Source organism: Telopea speciosissima, chromosome 5 (genome assembly GCF_018873765.1).
Source record: "Telopea speciosissima isolate NSW1024214 ecotype Mountain lineage chromosome 5, Tspe_v1, whole genome shotgun sequence".
In the NCBI taxonomy this organism is placed as follows: Eukaryota; Viridiplantae; Streptophyta; class Magnoliopsida; order Proteales; family Proteaceae; genus Telopea; species Telopea speciosissima.
Genome location: NC_057920.1, coordinates 6,188,934 through 6,205,817, shown reverse-complemented (window position 1 = coordinate 6,205,817; position 16,884 = coordinate 6,188,934). Strand labels below are relative to the sequence as shown.

The 16,884-nt window shown below is 37.3% G+C and overlaps 2 protein-coding genes across 2 annotated transcripts; both read right to left on the bottom strand.

Moving 5' to 3' along the window:
* Nucleotides 1–6,061: 6,061 nt before the first annotated feature.
* Nucleotides 6,062–6,861, bottom strand: LOC122661934 (histone H3.3). The gene is made up of 4 exons (XM_043857451.1): nucleotides 6,724–6,861; nucleotides 6,534–6,610; nucleotides 6,360–6,450; nucleotides 6,062–6,272 (listed from the first exon to the last, which is right to left on the bottom strand). The coding sequence occupies exons 1-4, from the start codon at nucleotides 6,793–6,795 to the stop codon at nucleotides 6,102–6,104; spliced, it is 411 nt and encodes a 136-aa protein (XP_043713386.1). The 5' UTR covers nucleotides 6,796–6,861; the 3' UTR covers nucleotides 6,062–6,101.
* A 3,813-nt stretch (nucleotides 6,862–10,674) lies between these two features.
* On the bottom strand, nucleotides 10,675–13,050 carry LOC122661800 (histone H1). The gene is made up of 3 exons (XM_043857309.1): nucleotides 12,981–13,050; nucleotides 11,279–11,550; nucleotides 10,675–11,161 (listed from the first exon to the last, which is right to left on the bottom strand). Exons 1-3 carry the CDS (start codon nucleotides 13,048–13,050, stop codon nucleotides 10,703–10,705), a joined length of 801 nt encoding a protein of 266 aa, XP_043713244.1. The 3' UTR covers nucleotides 10,675–10,702.
* Between the last annotated feature and the right edge of the window lie 3,834 nt (nucleotides 13,051–16,884).

Here is a 16,884-nt window from a genome sequence, read left to right as displayed (position 1 = left end):
TGTCTCACTTTCCCTGTGTAGGCAGCTCGTTAGAAGTACTATTACTGACGGACGGGCACCTAGTAGTAGTAGTTTTGTGGGTTTCATTGAATCTTTCGTTCTTTCTATTCGTTCCGGTAGCTAATTAGTAAGTCGGTATTCATCCGTCAATCTGTACTCAGAACTTTTTTGTTTGAATCCCAAATCCCTGTATAAGGTTAAAAAAAGAGAGGGGAGGTTGAAATAAGGTTCTTACCCTTACCAGCCAAATAAGGGTCAAGTAAGGCAGTTGGACAGGTAAGGTGGATAAGCCTCTAGCCCCCCTAAGAGAAGTTGCATCTCACTTGTCAATAAATTTGGAGCCTGCCTAACAACCATTAAAAATAATTTATTTTACTCTTAGGATGAAGTTTTCAATCTACAAGTGTGGCTTATGCCAACGCTCCCTGAGTCTATCTCTCTCCTCTTTCAATAAAAATAGAGATGCCATTTCATAGGGGAAGCGAGATAAAACCTATGCCAGCGCTCTAAGACAGAGAACATTTTCCCTAACATTTTCAATTAGGTTAAACCTAATTGAGAAATCTTGAGGGAAAACTTCACCAAAGGACTCTAGATTCTTCTGAACATGTGTTCAAAGGATACCCTTTTTTGAGTTCCATCCAACCACCCTAACTTGAGATTCTTTACAATGAAGGAAAATTCGATCTTTAACATTTTAATTTTAAAATATGGACGAGAGCTGGTTGACCTGAGACAAGTTGATTCAATCATAGTTTCCCGACCGGCATGGAAGCATAGGTTACTGTTTGTAGTGTTTGAACAGGAGGACTAAATAGCTAGCTCCCATGCGGCCATGCCCGACCATGGCTGGTCTAGCATGCAACACGCGCCCATGGTCTTGTAGTCTAAAAGCAACTTTTGCCATCTAATAATATATATAACACCTAGAGGGGGACCCGTAAGAATTTGTGATCTAGTTCATTCTTTTTTACTATAATCTTGAATCGGGTCTTATTAGTTTAATGCTTCTCCGCGGTAATTTAATGGGCAAGAGATCACTGCCTTGTCATGTGGCTCATGCATTAGAGCGGGGTCAATGAGAGAGTACATAGGTGCATCAACATGGATGGAATCGAATTTTTTTATTTTATAGGGGCAGAGTGGTAATTTTGTATACTCCTGTGTCTAGGTGTAGTGACAATAAGAATACATGCAAAGGTATCAACATGGATGAGATTTTTTATTTTACGAGGGGTAGAATAGTAATTCTGCACACTACTGTGTCTAGGCACAGGTGCCACGAAGCATAGACAGCATTCTTTTTCCCTAATTTAAGTGGGAAAAGGTTCTTTGAGTTGAGGAGGCAGGATACACTAGCACTTTCTGTGTTTATCTCTCTCCTCTAAACATAAAATGACCTTGCTGCCTTCCCATATATGATACCCTTTTAATGCACTTTAACGGTGTGCTCCTCTATGTCGCTTGTTTAGAGAGCCCTTCCCATATATATATATATATATATGGAAAAATATTCTCTGTGTCGAGGGTGCAGACTGTGACACATAAGGATGGATGCAATGACCACCCTGCCCTCCTGAGTGACAAATCCATGTGTCTGGACGCAGCCTGCACTACGGCACGGAGAACATCAACCCTATATATATACCTAATAGAGGGTATTATTGGGTTCAAGTCCTCCAGTATTCTAGGGCATGTTTCTTATGTAAATCGACCTTTTGACCTACTGAAAAGACAGCAACGTATTTTCAAAACAACTTGACTTCGAGGCCGATGTCTTTTTTTTTTTTTTAGTAAACTCTCTTGTTCTCTTTACTATAAGGTGAGTTTCTCCGAGCATGTAGGGTAGCCTACACTTCTCACACAGATTTATTTTTCTTTTATCAAAAAAGTTTATAAAAAAGCATGTGAATGGCATAAGCTACGCCACTCAACTTAGAGAGACTTTTCCATTATTAGGATTATTCTTCCTTCCTTGCCACCATGTCTAGTGAAATATAATGTTTCATTATTTGATACATGGTAAGACATGGATTAATCTATGTGAGAGGAACAGGCAAAAATCTCATTAGTACAATGAGCAGAGGAAGTAGTTAAAAATTATTCATCTCCAATTTGATAGCATTTTGGTAATTTTATTCAAATTTTGAATCTGAGTTTTAGTAATTTTCCTTGTTTACTTTACAATAAAATTTGACCATTAATGAGATGTATATTGAGATGTATGTGGGATCCTCTATCACACGAACTAACCCATGCATTGCAAAATAACAAATAAGGGGGTCCGGGTAGTAGTCATTTCGCCACCCATGCATCTGCCTCGAGCACCATCAAGTATTCAACTTTTTCCCAAAAACTTTTCTCCTGCTAATACTATCCAAACGAATTTGGTTGATATTGGTCCTTTTCAAAACAAAAAAATTTGGTTGATATTGGCCAATACAACACAGCCCTTGAAATGCAATCCTACTGAGAGTAGGTGACCTAGTCTCACAAGCAGCTTTAAATCAGAAATGGACCGACATTATGTCTTCTAAGAAATGAAAACTCTTTGTTTCTGTAGAAATTCTTGATATATGCTTTTTTTTCACTGTCCAGCACAGCCCAGTTTTCAGGTGGGTTGGGGTAAGGCCTACATAATAGAATAGGACCGCCTACTAGTTGGGCCAGACCCAACACAGAAACCATCAAGCCAAGGTTTAGTTGGAGTTGCAGCCCATTTTTGTCAACTATCATGGGCTTTACTCAAGTTAAAAAAAAGCCATACTCAGTGCACAAGACTCCCGCGTTTAGCAGGGCTTTACTCAAATTAAACTCCTTCCAAATTTCAACCCACATCGCGGACCTGTGCAACTAATAATATCAAATAGAGCACTCTACTAATGTTGATCCCACGATCGAATTCCAATAATTTGGCCTGAATTCAACTATTTTCTATGTTTGCAAACAAAATAAAAGGTGCATCCAATGCACGAGGCTCCAACCATTGGACTGTTGGGGAGGGTCATAATATACACAGCATTACCCCTGCTTTTGCAGAGACTGTTTCCAAATAAAGTAAAAGCTAACAATGATAAAACACTAAAATCCCCTTACTGAAAAAACAGTAGTAAAACCCTACACAGTTTAATATCATCTACCACATTGGCCACTGCCCAATCCAAGGAAGCACCAGACCCAATCAACACAAACTCTGAAAAAACAGCAAATGTTTAATGTTTTGGAGAGACTGTTATGTGCCTAATAGGCCTACTCTACTGTATCGGTGTTACATTGGGCCAGTCTAGTATGAGATTGATGAAAGGGTTTTTGACATATCGGTCAAATTCCTAACATTTAGTATCAAAGATAGTAATCACATCACGGTTTGAGTCACGGAAAGAGCTACTATTAATTACCTGGAGTAGAATGAAAGGCATCAAGAAAAAACTACCTATTGTCAAGGAAAAAAAACCTTAGAACAGAATGAAGCCGCTTGAAAATGATGGTCTGTTATGGTTCCATCAGCTCTAGAACTTTTGGCATATCAATCAATTACCTAACAAATAGGCTTTGAACCAAAATGATGTCGTCCCTTTGAGACTCACTTCCGTGGTCAAAACAAAAGCTTTAGCAGCAACAAAAGATAACTCGTCATCTCTAAAAATAAGGCCCATACCAATATTAGATCATTTTCCAAGCCGGCAAAGCCCCCATCAGAAAATAAAAACTTTAGTAGTAAATGAAAATGGCAATATTCGTGAGAAAGAGAGGAAAGAGAAGGAGAGCTTCGACCTATGGGGTTTTTTTGTCAATGAAGGAGATCTATAGCCAAAAGAAGAAGAGGTATTGGAGGACTTCTGGAGGAGACCGTTGGAGCATGGTGTGGCTGGAAATCGAACTAAGTGAAGGAGAGAACGATGAGGATTATGAGGAGCATGTGGATGCATAATGGAGTACTGAAGGGCCTTTTTATTCTTTTAAATAATAGTTTAAACTTAAAGATAATTTTCTCCTTAACGATTGAAGTAATTTATTGTAATTTGAGATTCAATTTCAAAGATTTGGTATTAAATGGTTTGATAAATGTTTGAGTTAAATGGTTTATTATGAACATTTTGCATAGTTTTTAAAAAAAAAAAAAACAGTAAATTACTCCCCCCTCTCCTCGATTATGCTCTAATGACAAATCCCTCCCCTAGGTTTTGAGTAATGACTCTCCCCTCCCTTGCATTCCCAAGATTCTATCAACCAACCGTATCCATTTTATTAAAAAAGGCTGTTAAGTGATGACATCACCCAAAATATTTTCATTTAAACCCCAAAATGTCTTTATTATTCTGATATACCAATAATACCCCCCGTGATATACCAATAATACCCCCTAATAATAAATAACCTAAAATCTCTTCTTCTTCCTTCCATTCGAACACTCTGGCGGAACCAGCGAAGATATTCTTCATTTCGTTCGACCACTCCGGTGATATCAAAGATTATAAATCTTATTTCTTTCGTTCAAGCACCCTGGCGGAACCAAAGAACTTCAAGAAGTTATGTTCTCCTCTTTTTCCTCTCGTTGAACGCTCTAGCGGAAGAGAGCTTCTTCTTCGTTTCGATCGAACACTCCGGCACTATTTTTCTACCACCAAGTTGTTGAAGGTAAGGTTTTCTCTATTTTTATTTTAGATGTTTTATAGGATTTTTTAAAGTCCATCAAGTAACCATAATTTTTGGGGACTTTGTTGTTTCAATTCAGAATGAAATTTCTACATTCTATACTTCAAATGTGAAAAAATCTCTTACTACTACACACGGTTAGGTAAGAACTTCCAATTTAAATTGTAATCTTTACATCCTTTGAGGTTACACTGAGCTTGATCTTGTATTCTTCTAAACATTATAGCCGTTATGTTTTTTGAATGATTTTCTTAACCAAATACTCCTGTTAGGCTTCTAAAAACCCATCACTTGAGTGGATTCCAGTCCAATCCCACCCCTGATTGAATAACCCTAATCTAAGGTATAAAAATCTGAGATTGATGGGAGTAAGAGAAGAACCCTGATCGCCTAGATGGTAGTTGCAAGTCAAACCGAGCCGAGATGAGAGTCGCAAGTCGAAGCTGAGATGGGATGGGAGTTGCAAGTTCAAACGGATATGAGAAAGAAGTTGCAGGTCCGAGCCACTACGGGAGTTGCAGGTCCAAGCCGAGGTGAGAGTTGCAGGTTCAAGCCGAGGTGAGTTGCAAGTGGTTTCAGCTCCTTATCTTTAATTTTCTCGTTTCCAAGGGTTGAAGACGATATGGAAAGGAGAAAGAAGAATGTCGGATCCCTATAATGTTTTAACACTACTTAACTCTAGAGGGTAATATGGTCTTTTTATAATACTAAAATATTAGAGGGTAATATAGTCTTTTTCAATCACTTCACAGCCCTTTGTAACAAAATGGGGACAATTGATAGAATCTTGGGAATGCAGGGGAGGAGAGAGTCATTACTCAAAACCCAAGGGAAGGGTTTGTCATTAGAGCATAATCGAGGGGAGGGGGGGAGTAAATAAACAAAAAAAAAAACCACAAAAATTGATGGAATTTGGAAGAATTGGATCAATCAATATGATGAGCTTGATCCCCAATTAACCAGGCCAGCCAAAAGAGAAGGATTCAGATGCCTTTCAAGAAGATGAGATTGTTCCGTATACACCACATTAAAGTTACCCTCTGGAGAATATCATCCAGCCATGGAAAAAACTTAGAAGTATTCAAAAAATATTATTTAGTTAAATCAAACATAGCACCGTGGTTTGTTTAGCGAAGAGGAGAATTGGGGGAGATGTCTCTACGGAAGAGAGGAGCTTTGACAGCAATTGCATAAAACAATACGGTATTTCACTCACCACCAAGATCGTTTAAAACCCTAATAAAATTCAGATTGTTTCATAACACAGTGAATTATCACCAAGAATATAAATTGTCATTCAAGAAGCTTTACCACAAAGAAGACAAGTATATACAAAACTTGTGGGCTGAATCGAAGTACCAAACCATAACAAAATGAAAGCCAACCCCTACAAACAAAAAAAAGGACCTAGGATCTTAATAATTCAAATTCTTGCATTGTAATGACTACGCCCGTTCCCCACGGATTCGCCTTGCGAGTTGAATGTCTTTCGGCATTATTGTCACTCTCTTAGCATGGATGGCACAGAGATTGGTGTCTTCAAACAATCCCACAAGATACGCCTCAGCAGCCTCCTGAAGTGCAAGCACTGCGTGGCTCTGGAACCTCAAATCAGTCTGAGAAAAAATAAAGACAACTAAAATCAGAAATCCCAACAAAAAATTGAATAATAAGAGAGAAAATACAATTTCCATGATGGTTACCTTGAAGTCCTGGGCAATTTCACGAACCAGACGTTGGAATGGGAGCTTACGTATCAAAAGCTCAGTACTCTTCTGGTACTTGCGAATTTCCCTGTGGGATTAAAGAGATTAGGGCTTTGACGAACATTGAAAGACAAAATTGACCAAATCGAAGATCCTGGTCGGACGACAAACCTGAGGGCGACAGTTCCCGGGCGGTACCGGTGAGGCTTCTTGACTCCACCAGTTGTTGGAGCAGATTTCCTTGCAGCCTTCACAGGAATTAAGAAAACGAAATTTCAGAAACCTAGAAATCATATATGCATCTTTGAAACGACACAGCGTGTTTACAGAAAGATCCAACAGAAAATCCATGTACACAAACCTTTGTAGCGAGCTGCTTCCTTGGGGCTTTGCCTCCAGTAGACTTGCGTGCGGTTTGCTTCGTACGAGCCATAACTCTTACAAATCAAACGATGACAAAAAATGTCTGCAAATTATAACCAAAGAAAAAGAATCAGATCTAGAACCTTTCTATCTTACTCAAAATCTCTATCGTAATCGAACAAGGAAATACGAAAAAAAGTAAAACTAGAGTAGCCATGAATCTTTACCTATCGAAGGACGTAATGATAGAAAAAGACAAGGGTCGGAAATTAGGGTTTGAACGTTGAAGGAGACACAAAGCACGCTACAAAGGAAATCGTGGAAGGATAAGGCCAACGGCTGGGTTATATATGCGTGGAAAGGATGGTTTTGGTTTTCTCGGGGAAGAGGACCAGTGGACTCTTGAGAGTTTTGGAAAAAGCACACGATCCGTGTGCTTTACTCTGATTGGTTCATTCGATGAGACACGGATCGATATCGTATGTATTTTCACGTTGACAATCACCGTCCTGTGTTTTTTTTTGTTTTGGTTTATTGGGGGGTGGGGAGGGTGGGGTGTGGGAGTGGGAAGGGGGTATCTCCTACGTAGAATTTATCAAGTGATCCATTTAGAACTTAGAAGGTTCTATATGCTTCTTAATTCTCATCAAGGTTTGCATACTCTGTATCAGAGATCCACTAGATTTAAATGAAAAAAAAAAAACCAAAAATTCTAATTTCATAAAATAAAAAAAAAAATTACAAAACAAGTAAGTTAAATTTGTCAATATCAAAACAATTCTAGGTAAGAAAAAAACTTTTTATCATAAAATTTTCATATTTTAATCGATTCACTGATACCGTATTAGTCTAGCAACTGATACCAATACAAGCAATAACAAACCAATACCTAAATGCGTGATTCTATATCGATTTTCAAACAATCCATAAAAAAAAAAAAGGGAGGTAGTTCTTACCTTAGCACATTTAATTGGAAATTCTATGTATAGGGGCTTAAAATTGTTAGACCTTTACATTTCTTTTGTCACTTGTCATGTTTATTCTCTATCACTTGCTCCCCGTTGGTTGGAGGTTTGATAGTTGAAGTGCTTGCCCCCTATTAGGTTATGGGTTTGACTCTCTTGGTCACATTTTGTCATTAAAAGGGCATCCTTCCCCTCCCCCCTTGATAGTTGTAATTATGTTGGCTTGAAAAAGTGAAGGCGATAGAGAAAGGGTGTCACACCAGCCTCTAACCATACGCGTTTGATGTGCTAATTATATGCATCCTCTTATTTGAGATCAAAAATATATATTTCCAAAGAGTGAAAAGTAAACACATTTTATACTATTCCGTATTAAATGCGTAATATACATGTTTTATGCCATCTAAAACCCATTGCATCAAACCCTTCAACTTGAGCTCCCCTTCGTAGCAATTGATGAGTCACTAGTGTCTAAAGTATAAATATAAAATTAGGTCCTCCAAACCTCTCTTCACCCCTATAGTTATATCGTTGCAAAGTGCAAACTCTTCTTCTCTTTCTTCATCTCTCAGACCTTGGTGATTTGACTATAATCACCAAACTAATCATCGCGAGTAAAATCAGTTCTCTCTCTCTCTCTCTCTCTCTCACGCGCAACACATACACACAAAGTATGTAGAATCAGTAGCTAAACAAATCAATAGTTACTTCCTCCATATAAAAGTTCCCATTATATCTGTGCCGATCTAGTGATAAATCAAATCCTTGCGATTTACATTTTGTTTTGCATTCTATTTCACTTATTTACATATAAATCTTGAACACAATAGTTAAATCAAATCATCACTTTGGATCATACTTCAATCTAAGTGATATTTAAATTAGGAGCATCAAGTTGCACCGCTAAAGAATTTTATATCATTTTCATATTCTTATCAAAAGTGTTGTCCTATATCTCAATTTTCTAGTTAAAACATCATAGACAAAATACCTTAGTAGTGATTATCTTATGGGATGTAATCGGAGATTAAGTACTCAATAATTATATTGTGTTTATTTCAGTTAGTGATGATTCTTTTTGATAAAATCATAATGTACATGTTATACTATTTTGTTTATTAAATGATATACATATCTATTGCATTGTAAATATGTATCGATATTTTTACAATGACATAATGATAACTTTTTCGTATTCTTAAGTAATAAATATTAAAAATAAGATGAAAATTGATTAGCTAACTTTTGCAAAATGGCACAAATAGTACACCAATAAGATGTGACAAAATAATTTAACATTACATAAGAGGCCAAGAGGGTTGGGTAGGAGAGAAAGATAAAGCAAGGTTTTGAAAAGCATAATTGGGGATCAAATCAGTCATTACCAATTCAAATCCAAATCAGCCTTAGAATACACCTTTTTTTGTTTTCTGGTAAAGCATAGAATAGACCAGAAACGAAGGAAAATTGACAGGTATTGGCGTGGATCAATCATAGCCGATTTAGAACCAAATTGATTCAACTAATCCGGTTTCAATTTTTGAAACAATTAAAAATAGAGAATGCTAGTCCACCACCCTTAAGGTGCCACTTAGGGTTTTTAAATGAGAGGATCACGAAGCGAATCATATCCTTGTATAAGTACCGTCCAAGTCCTCTAGACCGGTCAAATGGAATCCACTATCAAAAATAGGATAGGTGACTAATTGATTGTCCCAGACTTGTAGTACATGCAACCAAACTCAAAGAGACATACCAACAACTACTTAGCTCATTTGGTGAGCCGTGATGTGCTTCATGCCCATGCTCACCAAGAGATCTCGAGTTCGAGTCTCTTAGCTAATATCTTATCCCCTCCCCGGTTCGATCCCCCCCCCTCTTCTATCAACTATATATGTAAAACTCCCAATTACCCAAAAAAAAAAAAAAAAAAACTCACTGATTTCAATACTATATCGATATCCTATCGGTAACACTATGCAAACAAGGGGTAATTTTATCCAATACAGACGATCCATTCCAATACCATATCAATATCGTGTCAATTTTACAAATGACCGATACCCAATCCAATACCGTGCAGTAGAACTATGCTGATACAATACCGATAGGTTTAAGTGGAGATATCTTAGTTATGCTGATACAATACCGATAGGTTTAAGTGGAGATATCTTAGTCCGTTACAGATCAACCTGAAACCCAAAACAAAATATTTCACCCCTAGTTTTCTTAAAAAATTAATTTTTTTCACCAGATCAAGATCAGACAAAATTGCCCCTATTTTTTAATAAAAATGAATTTTATTGTTTTTTGATTAATTGGGAGCTATTACATATATAGTTGAGAGAAGGGGGATCAGTTGAGAGAAGGGGGATCGAATAGGGAGGGGATAAGATACCAGACCCGATCTCGGGACCTCTTGGAGAGATAGACATGAAACGCACCGTGGCTCACCAATGTACCAACATCGATCCAGATCCAATTAAAATCCTATGCAATATCGGTCGGGCAGCTATGCACATCCGGCGGACAGCAGAGGCCATGTGTGCCACTTGGGTCTCTTCTGTGCCGTCGGATGTGCTCCACCGCCCAACCGGCAGATCGGCCAAATCCAACCCCCACCCCCACCCACCTGTACACTACAGAGAATATTGCCAAAATTTCCTCTCTGAAAGAATAGATTTTGTGGTCAGAACATTCTTCAGAGTTCAGCCCAGCAATTTTAACCTTTTAATCCCTTATGGGAGAGGTTCAGAAAACACAATATAGTTATGATTTTCACAGTAAAGAGTTATCTGAAACTAAAGATCTCATTACGATTTTCGACTTTATTCTTCATAACCTCTAACCACATCTTTCAACATCACCGAATATTATCTCCCCACCAGAAAAGGAACAAAAAAAGGAAAAAGAAAAAAAAACACTAAACTAAAGTAAAAGCCTATCTGTCCTGCCTTATATACAAGCATCTTTCATCTGTCGGTAAATGGATTATTTCATTCGGTCATTACATCAAGCAGCTGTGGCTTTCTTTGCTTTCTTTGCCGCAGGTGATTTTATCGACTTGGGTTGTTTGGGTTTTGCTGGAGTTGATCTCTTCGTCTTCTTCGGAGCAACCTTCTTCACAGGCTTCGTGGCCTTCTTTTTCTTCGGAGTAGCTGTTTTCTTCACTGTTTTAGAAACTTTAGGAGCCGTAACACCTGTCTTGGGTTTAGCAACTTTAGACGTCTTCCCTGTAACGCTCTTTGCACCCTTCACCATGTTATCCTTCTTCCCTGATTCTGACAGCTTATAAGAAGCCTTGATCTTGATTAGCTTCCCCTTCACTACACAATTCTTCAATTGAAGAGCCAAAATTTTCCTGAAATTTGCAGGCAAGACGGCCTTGTGCTTATCCTCCATATGCTTAGCTATGGCATATGGACTCGAACCACTCTTGTCATGGAGTGCCAATAACGCCTCCTTAATCATCTACATCGTTCAACAATAAGGAATCAAAATCTATCGAATTCTACAAGCGAATCATAAAATTCATGAAAAAAAAAAAGACCTACGTTCTCAAGATCTTCACAATTAATTGTATATTACCTGGAAATAAGGAGGATGAGCGGGTTGAGAAGCCTTGGTCGATTTAGGCTTCTTCTCTTTCGGAGCCTTCGCCTTCTTCTCCTTCACCAGCTTCTCAGGCTTCTCCTGCTGTTCTGCGGTCGAGGGCTCCACCGGCGGCAACTCAGCCGCTACGGCCACCGTTTCACCTTCACCAGCCATTGATATCACGATGAGATTACGACGCAAACAGAAAGGGACTAAAACGCAAGAGGCTTTACTTCTAACGATGCCTTCGAACGCTAGAGTTGTCGCTATTTATACGGAGGGCCCAGGTTTGGTGCAGAATGAGAAAGCGAGCTGTGATTGGTCAATTTAGTCTCACACGGATCGTAATCTTTTGGTGAGATAATAAGATCGTGACCGTTCATGTGGAAGGTAATCTTGACGTTATTTTATTAAAGCTTTTGGTGCCAGATTTGATGGATATGCTTGTTTTTCTACTCTCTTGAAACAAGTCCAATAAGAAATCAAAGAAAGGGTCATGAGGATCATGCCCTTGTTTGCAAGGGTTGTGTTTTCTTAACTAATTTGTGCCCTTCTTTCTTTGATGCTAATTTGTTTCTCTACATGATAATTTCTCTAGATTGAAGAGCAAACTTCAATGATTCTAGATATATAATTATGAGTTAAAATGGCTATGGTTTCTGTTAATTTTTTTTAGCCCTTCTGGTATTGGTATGGAATAACATATCGGTTTCAGTGATATTGATATTGATATTGATCCATTCTTATTTGATTGGTATGAAGCAATATCGATTTAATTGGTAGGCATTGGCTCGCAAAAGAAAGGTTTCTCTGTCTGGTCGGGGCAGGTTCTTCTGGGTAGCTTATGAAACAACCAAAGGGGGTTTTTTGTTTCGGGAGCCCTTTTCCGATGGTTATGGTGGTTGTTCTATCGATAGCTCTCGCCAATCGTGTCAATGAGCAGATGGTAGGTTTACGGGGAGGGGGGATATCGGACAAATTCCAAAAAAATATATATATACTATTTTTTGGTTGATACCATTGATCTGTATTTGTATTGATCTTCGATGATACTGATATGACCGATATGATACGGATACTTCAACCCATGGTGGGAAGTGGGAAACCTTGCTTTTCTTATATTTCATTTGCTTCTTTTTTATTTATTTTACATGGGCTATTGTTGATTTAAAATAATTTTTCCTTGAGTTAACCATAAAAGGGAAAAATTTTATGTTGTTGCAAAACTCTTTATAATAATGATAATAGTGTGTGTTAACTTGGGTTATCTCCAATTACTATATATCTTTTTAATCTTGTTTATATAATGCCATTGCACCTATTAGATCCCATCTTCCTTTGTTTTATTAGTTTCTTTTTGTTTGTTATACATTAACTATTTTTTATTTGGGTTTAAAATAAATTTGGGTATACTAATACAAAAAATGGTTTAAAACATCTTAATAAACTTGTTGTAACAAAAGATCTATTTGTTAACTGGATTATATCCAATCGTTCTATAAATAGTATCAGATGGTTGTAATGAAATAATTATCTTGGTATATAATGAATAACCAATCTATTTTAGCTACTTCACGAAACAAAGTACTATGCATTATGGACCTACAGATCATTCATAATTTTCTCACGATTGATCAAATGAAATTGTGTGCGGTTCTTTGGTTAGACCAATTATTGCGAATTATCTTAGTGGTACACTCAGTCACAGCAAATGGCAAGTCAGTTGAGGCTAAAATTTGTTGGTTGAATAGATCTCGAAGACCCATATATTACATGTTAAGTTTCAATCCAAAACGAGTTTGCCATGAATAAAACAGTGAAAATTTATGGACTCCCAACCAGGTGCATAGATTATAGAGACGAAGCATCTTTCCGCAAATACTGTACTTTTTTTAACCACTGGAATCATAATTATACAAGAACAATGTGTATTTTATTTGTTTTATTTATTCTTGCATAATATTAAGTATTTTTTATACAATGCCCCAACTAGTTATTCTATGACAATGATATATAAAACATCTTTTTTTTTCTCTCTTTTACTATCTCATGCTTCTTCAATTTGATCATAGTGTTCTATTGTTTCCTAGTGATAGGAAATTCATCATCTTTTCCCTCTTTTGTTTCATGTGATCTAATGTTTTGTTGCTTCCTAGTTATATTTAGCATCGTTAGTGTTGAAGCATGAATAAATAAATATAGGGACTGTCTAAATGAATCCTTTATAGATATTTTTAGAACATGACACCTTCATTTGATTTTTTCTTGTCTTATTTCTAAATGTTCTTTTAAGTCATAGTTAAGAAGGATTTTCAAAAATAATGTGAAAGCGATTTATCATTATGTTATCATCAAAGGTTTTTGTTATTTTGCACATTTTTTTTATTATACATGTAAAAATAATAGGATGTACCCTCATGGCCTCATTGAAACAAAAAATGGATTTAGGTTATCTTACACCCTTTTTATTATACATGCGAAAATAACAAGATTTACCCTCTTCGAAATAAATATGATTATAAATTATTTAATACCTTAATGAATGTCAACAAGATATAACCATAAAATAGTTGTTGAATTGGAAATATTGTATTACATATAAAAATAAGGGTTTTCGTTAGCGTGGTAATCATCTTTGTGCAAATGGCTTAATGGTACTATGCAAACATTACACATGGGGTAGTACATGGATTGGGCTCCTGTCCTGTCGATGTGTTGGCGTGTGGATCGGGACTCCCCAATCACACAATGTGCATTGCACGCCATGCGGTGCACATGTGCGCTGGAGAGGAGCCAAATCCATAGTACACCCGTAAAAAAAAACATGAAGTGGAAAAGCAACAAATTTTTTTTTTTGGGGATAATTCATTAGATAGTCAAGTCATTTTTTATTGATGATGACCACCATGTTTGCAAGAGATTTGAACCACATATTGCATATTGCAGTGGCCCTACTATCTTATGTTTTTTTTTTCATGGAGAACTTAAATTGTTTTTAAACTTTTTTGTATGGTTATGATCTAAGCCAATAATAGTTGTTACCATTGGTGGGGGTGGAGGGGAGTAAAGTTGTGCTTAATTGGATTAATGCAAACCCATGGTGGGGGGAAAATTTTATTAAGCCTCCAAAAATAGAAAGCAGTAGAAGATCCTTAGGAACCTAGGATTTAAAATCCATAACAGATTTGGGAAATTGACAATACTTATGAGGCATGAAAATTGATAATGGCGTAACTGGGCCATAGAAAAAATTATGACATGTCTTTCATCCAACCCAAACACTTTAGTTCATCCTAGGATCCAGATCCTCTATTGCCGAGCTGCCCGGCAGGACCATGCTGCGCAAACACGATGAGGTGCGCAATGATCGCCTTATCCTCACTCGGGCAAGGTGCTCGGGCAGGGGTGAGGCGGTCATTGCGCACCTCATCGTGTCTGGGCAGCATGGTCCTGTCGGGCAGCTCTGCAGTAGAGGATCCAAATTGATTTTATTGAAGTATTGAGTGGATACATAGCCCCTTTGTGTGTATCTCTCTTCTCCTTGCATGAAATAACCTCATTGACCTCTAATGTATGATATCATTTCATCTTACCTCATTGGTGTGTTTCCTTTGTGCTGCTTGCTCAGAGATTTTTTTTCCTTTTTCGTTCTAAAATTTTGATTCACTTTTTGATTTGAGAGTGAATGAGAAATGTCTCGTAGATTCTTTGACATTAGCAAAGACTGGAATGGGAAAAGTGTGACAGTGCCATAGCCCATTGAGGAAGAACAAACAAATGGACTAAAGGATGAGGACAATTGTTAGCGCAATGGCTTGAGGCTAGTGAAGTGAAACACTTGAACCTAGCCCCCAAAAGGTTTCGAGTTCGAGACCTCCTATTCCTCATCTAGCCTATAATCCACCCACACCACTCCATTTTTAAAAAAAAAAAAAACAAGAAAATGAGTAGAGAACAAAAGGTTATACCCACTGGGCTGGGCTAGATCCACTAACCAAACCAATGAGTCGGGTTTAGTACCGTATTGCATGCAAAGATTTAATTCACAATATCAGTAATGGACCAATATTGATATGGATCGCCCGTATCAGACAAGATCGGACCATTGTGCACTCAAATTTGATATAAAAAAAAAAAGATCATGAGTTCAAACCACCTCGGGGCCTATCTGCATCCCCTATCCCCCTATAAAACTCTCTAATTCCATCAAAAATAAAAAATAAAAAAAGCCATAAAGAGATTTTAGGAAAAAAAGAGGAGATTTAGGAGACATAGGAGCTGCTGCTTGTAAAAGTGCTATCAAGAGAACATTTTTAATCCAACATCAGTGGTGGTGGACTTGAATAAAAATTGTTAAAACTAAAAAAGAGAGTCCAAGACTCAATAAAAAGTATCTTTCGATGTTTTATGGGTTTTGGGCATGAGTAGTGTTTAATCTATTGATGGTAAGAACCAATTGGATCCCATTACTTAAGTTTAAACTTTATTACAAAACTGTTTTTTTTTTCAATTTAAAAAACGGTAGACGCGTTTTAATCCCGTCTGTTTGAAGTGAAATATTTATATTCACATCTAATTAGCTTTCGAATGGATTAAATAATAGTTTTGTAACTACTATTTTATAATGCTAAAATACCTTTATCAATTTAAGGTATATTACAAGTACTTAAACAAGAAACTAAATAAAAAAAAAAAAGAAGTTTTATGTGGGGGATTGTGCGCCTTGCGCCAAAACATAGAGGGGGGGTGAGATAACCGCCTCGCCCCCCATGAATGGCGTTAATGACCACCCTATTGACATTGTTGTGTGCACTTCTATTAGCCTCGGTGCACACAGGGGCCAAACTCCCCCATAGAGATCATTGTCTGGGCCTATAGAGCATGTACGCACGTAGACCAATGGGAGCGCACACGTAAGCATCGCCCTAGGTGGGATTTCTACCTTACCATGGGGGCAACGAGGTACTTTCGTTCGTTTTTGTGTTCACTCGAGCCATGCGACCAAATAGCATTCTTTTGCCACAATATTATTTGGACATCTATGTAATTTAGATATGACACCTCAACACTAATCCTAGTGGGGTTGTAGATTGAGCCCTACCTTATCATTTTCTCAAATTTTTGTCTTCTTCAATTCCTCATTGTACAACTCAAACACTAAGACTACAACACTTTTCTCTCCAAACTCACAACTCGACTCTCCAATCTCTACTAAGAATGTAGATGGATACTCGAAAATCCACATTTGATTCATATTCATGATCCATATTAAAAAAAATCAGCTATCTGGATCCGTTCGAAAACTAATCTACCCAAAAAATATATATATATTCGGTTGGAATTCAACTTTCAATTAGATCATTGAGTCAATTCGTACATATTATTACTATAAAAGAGTTGCATATATAGGATAGTATATGTAGTATATTTTTGCACAGCTACCACACGATCGGTATCTGACTTGGGAAGCATGAAATCATTGGCTGATAAGGCGATTGCATTCTTTTCGTTTGGGTGGGACTGAAATCATCAATCACGATGTCTGAAATCTGAATCGCCAATAATGGAAAAGAGATCAACGAGACACCGAACCAGCGAAT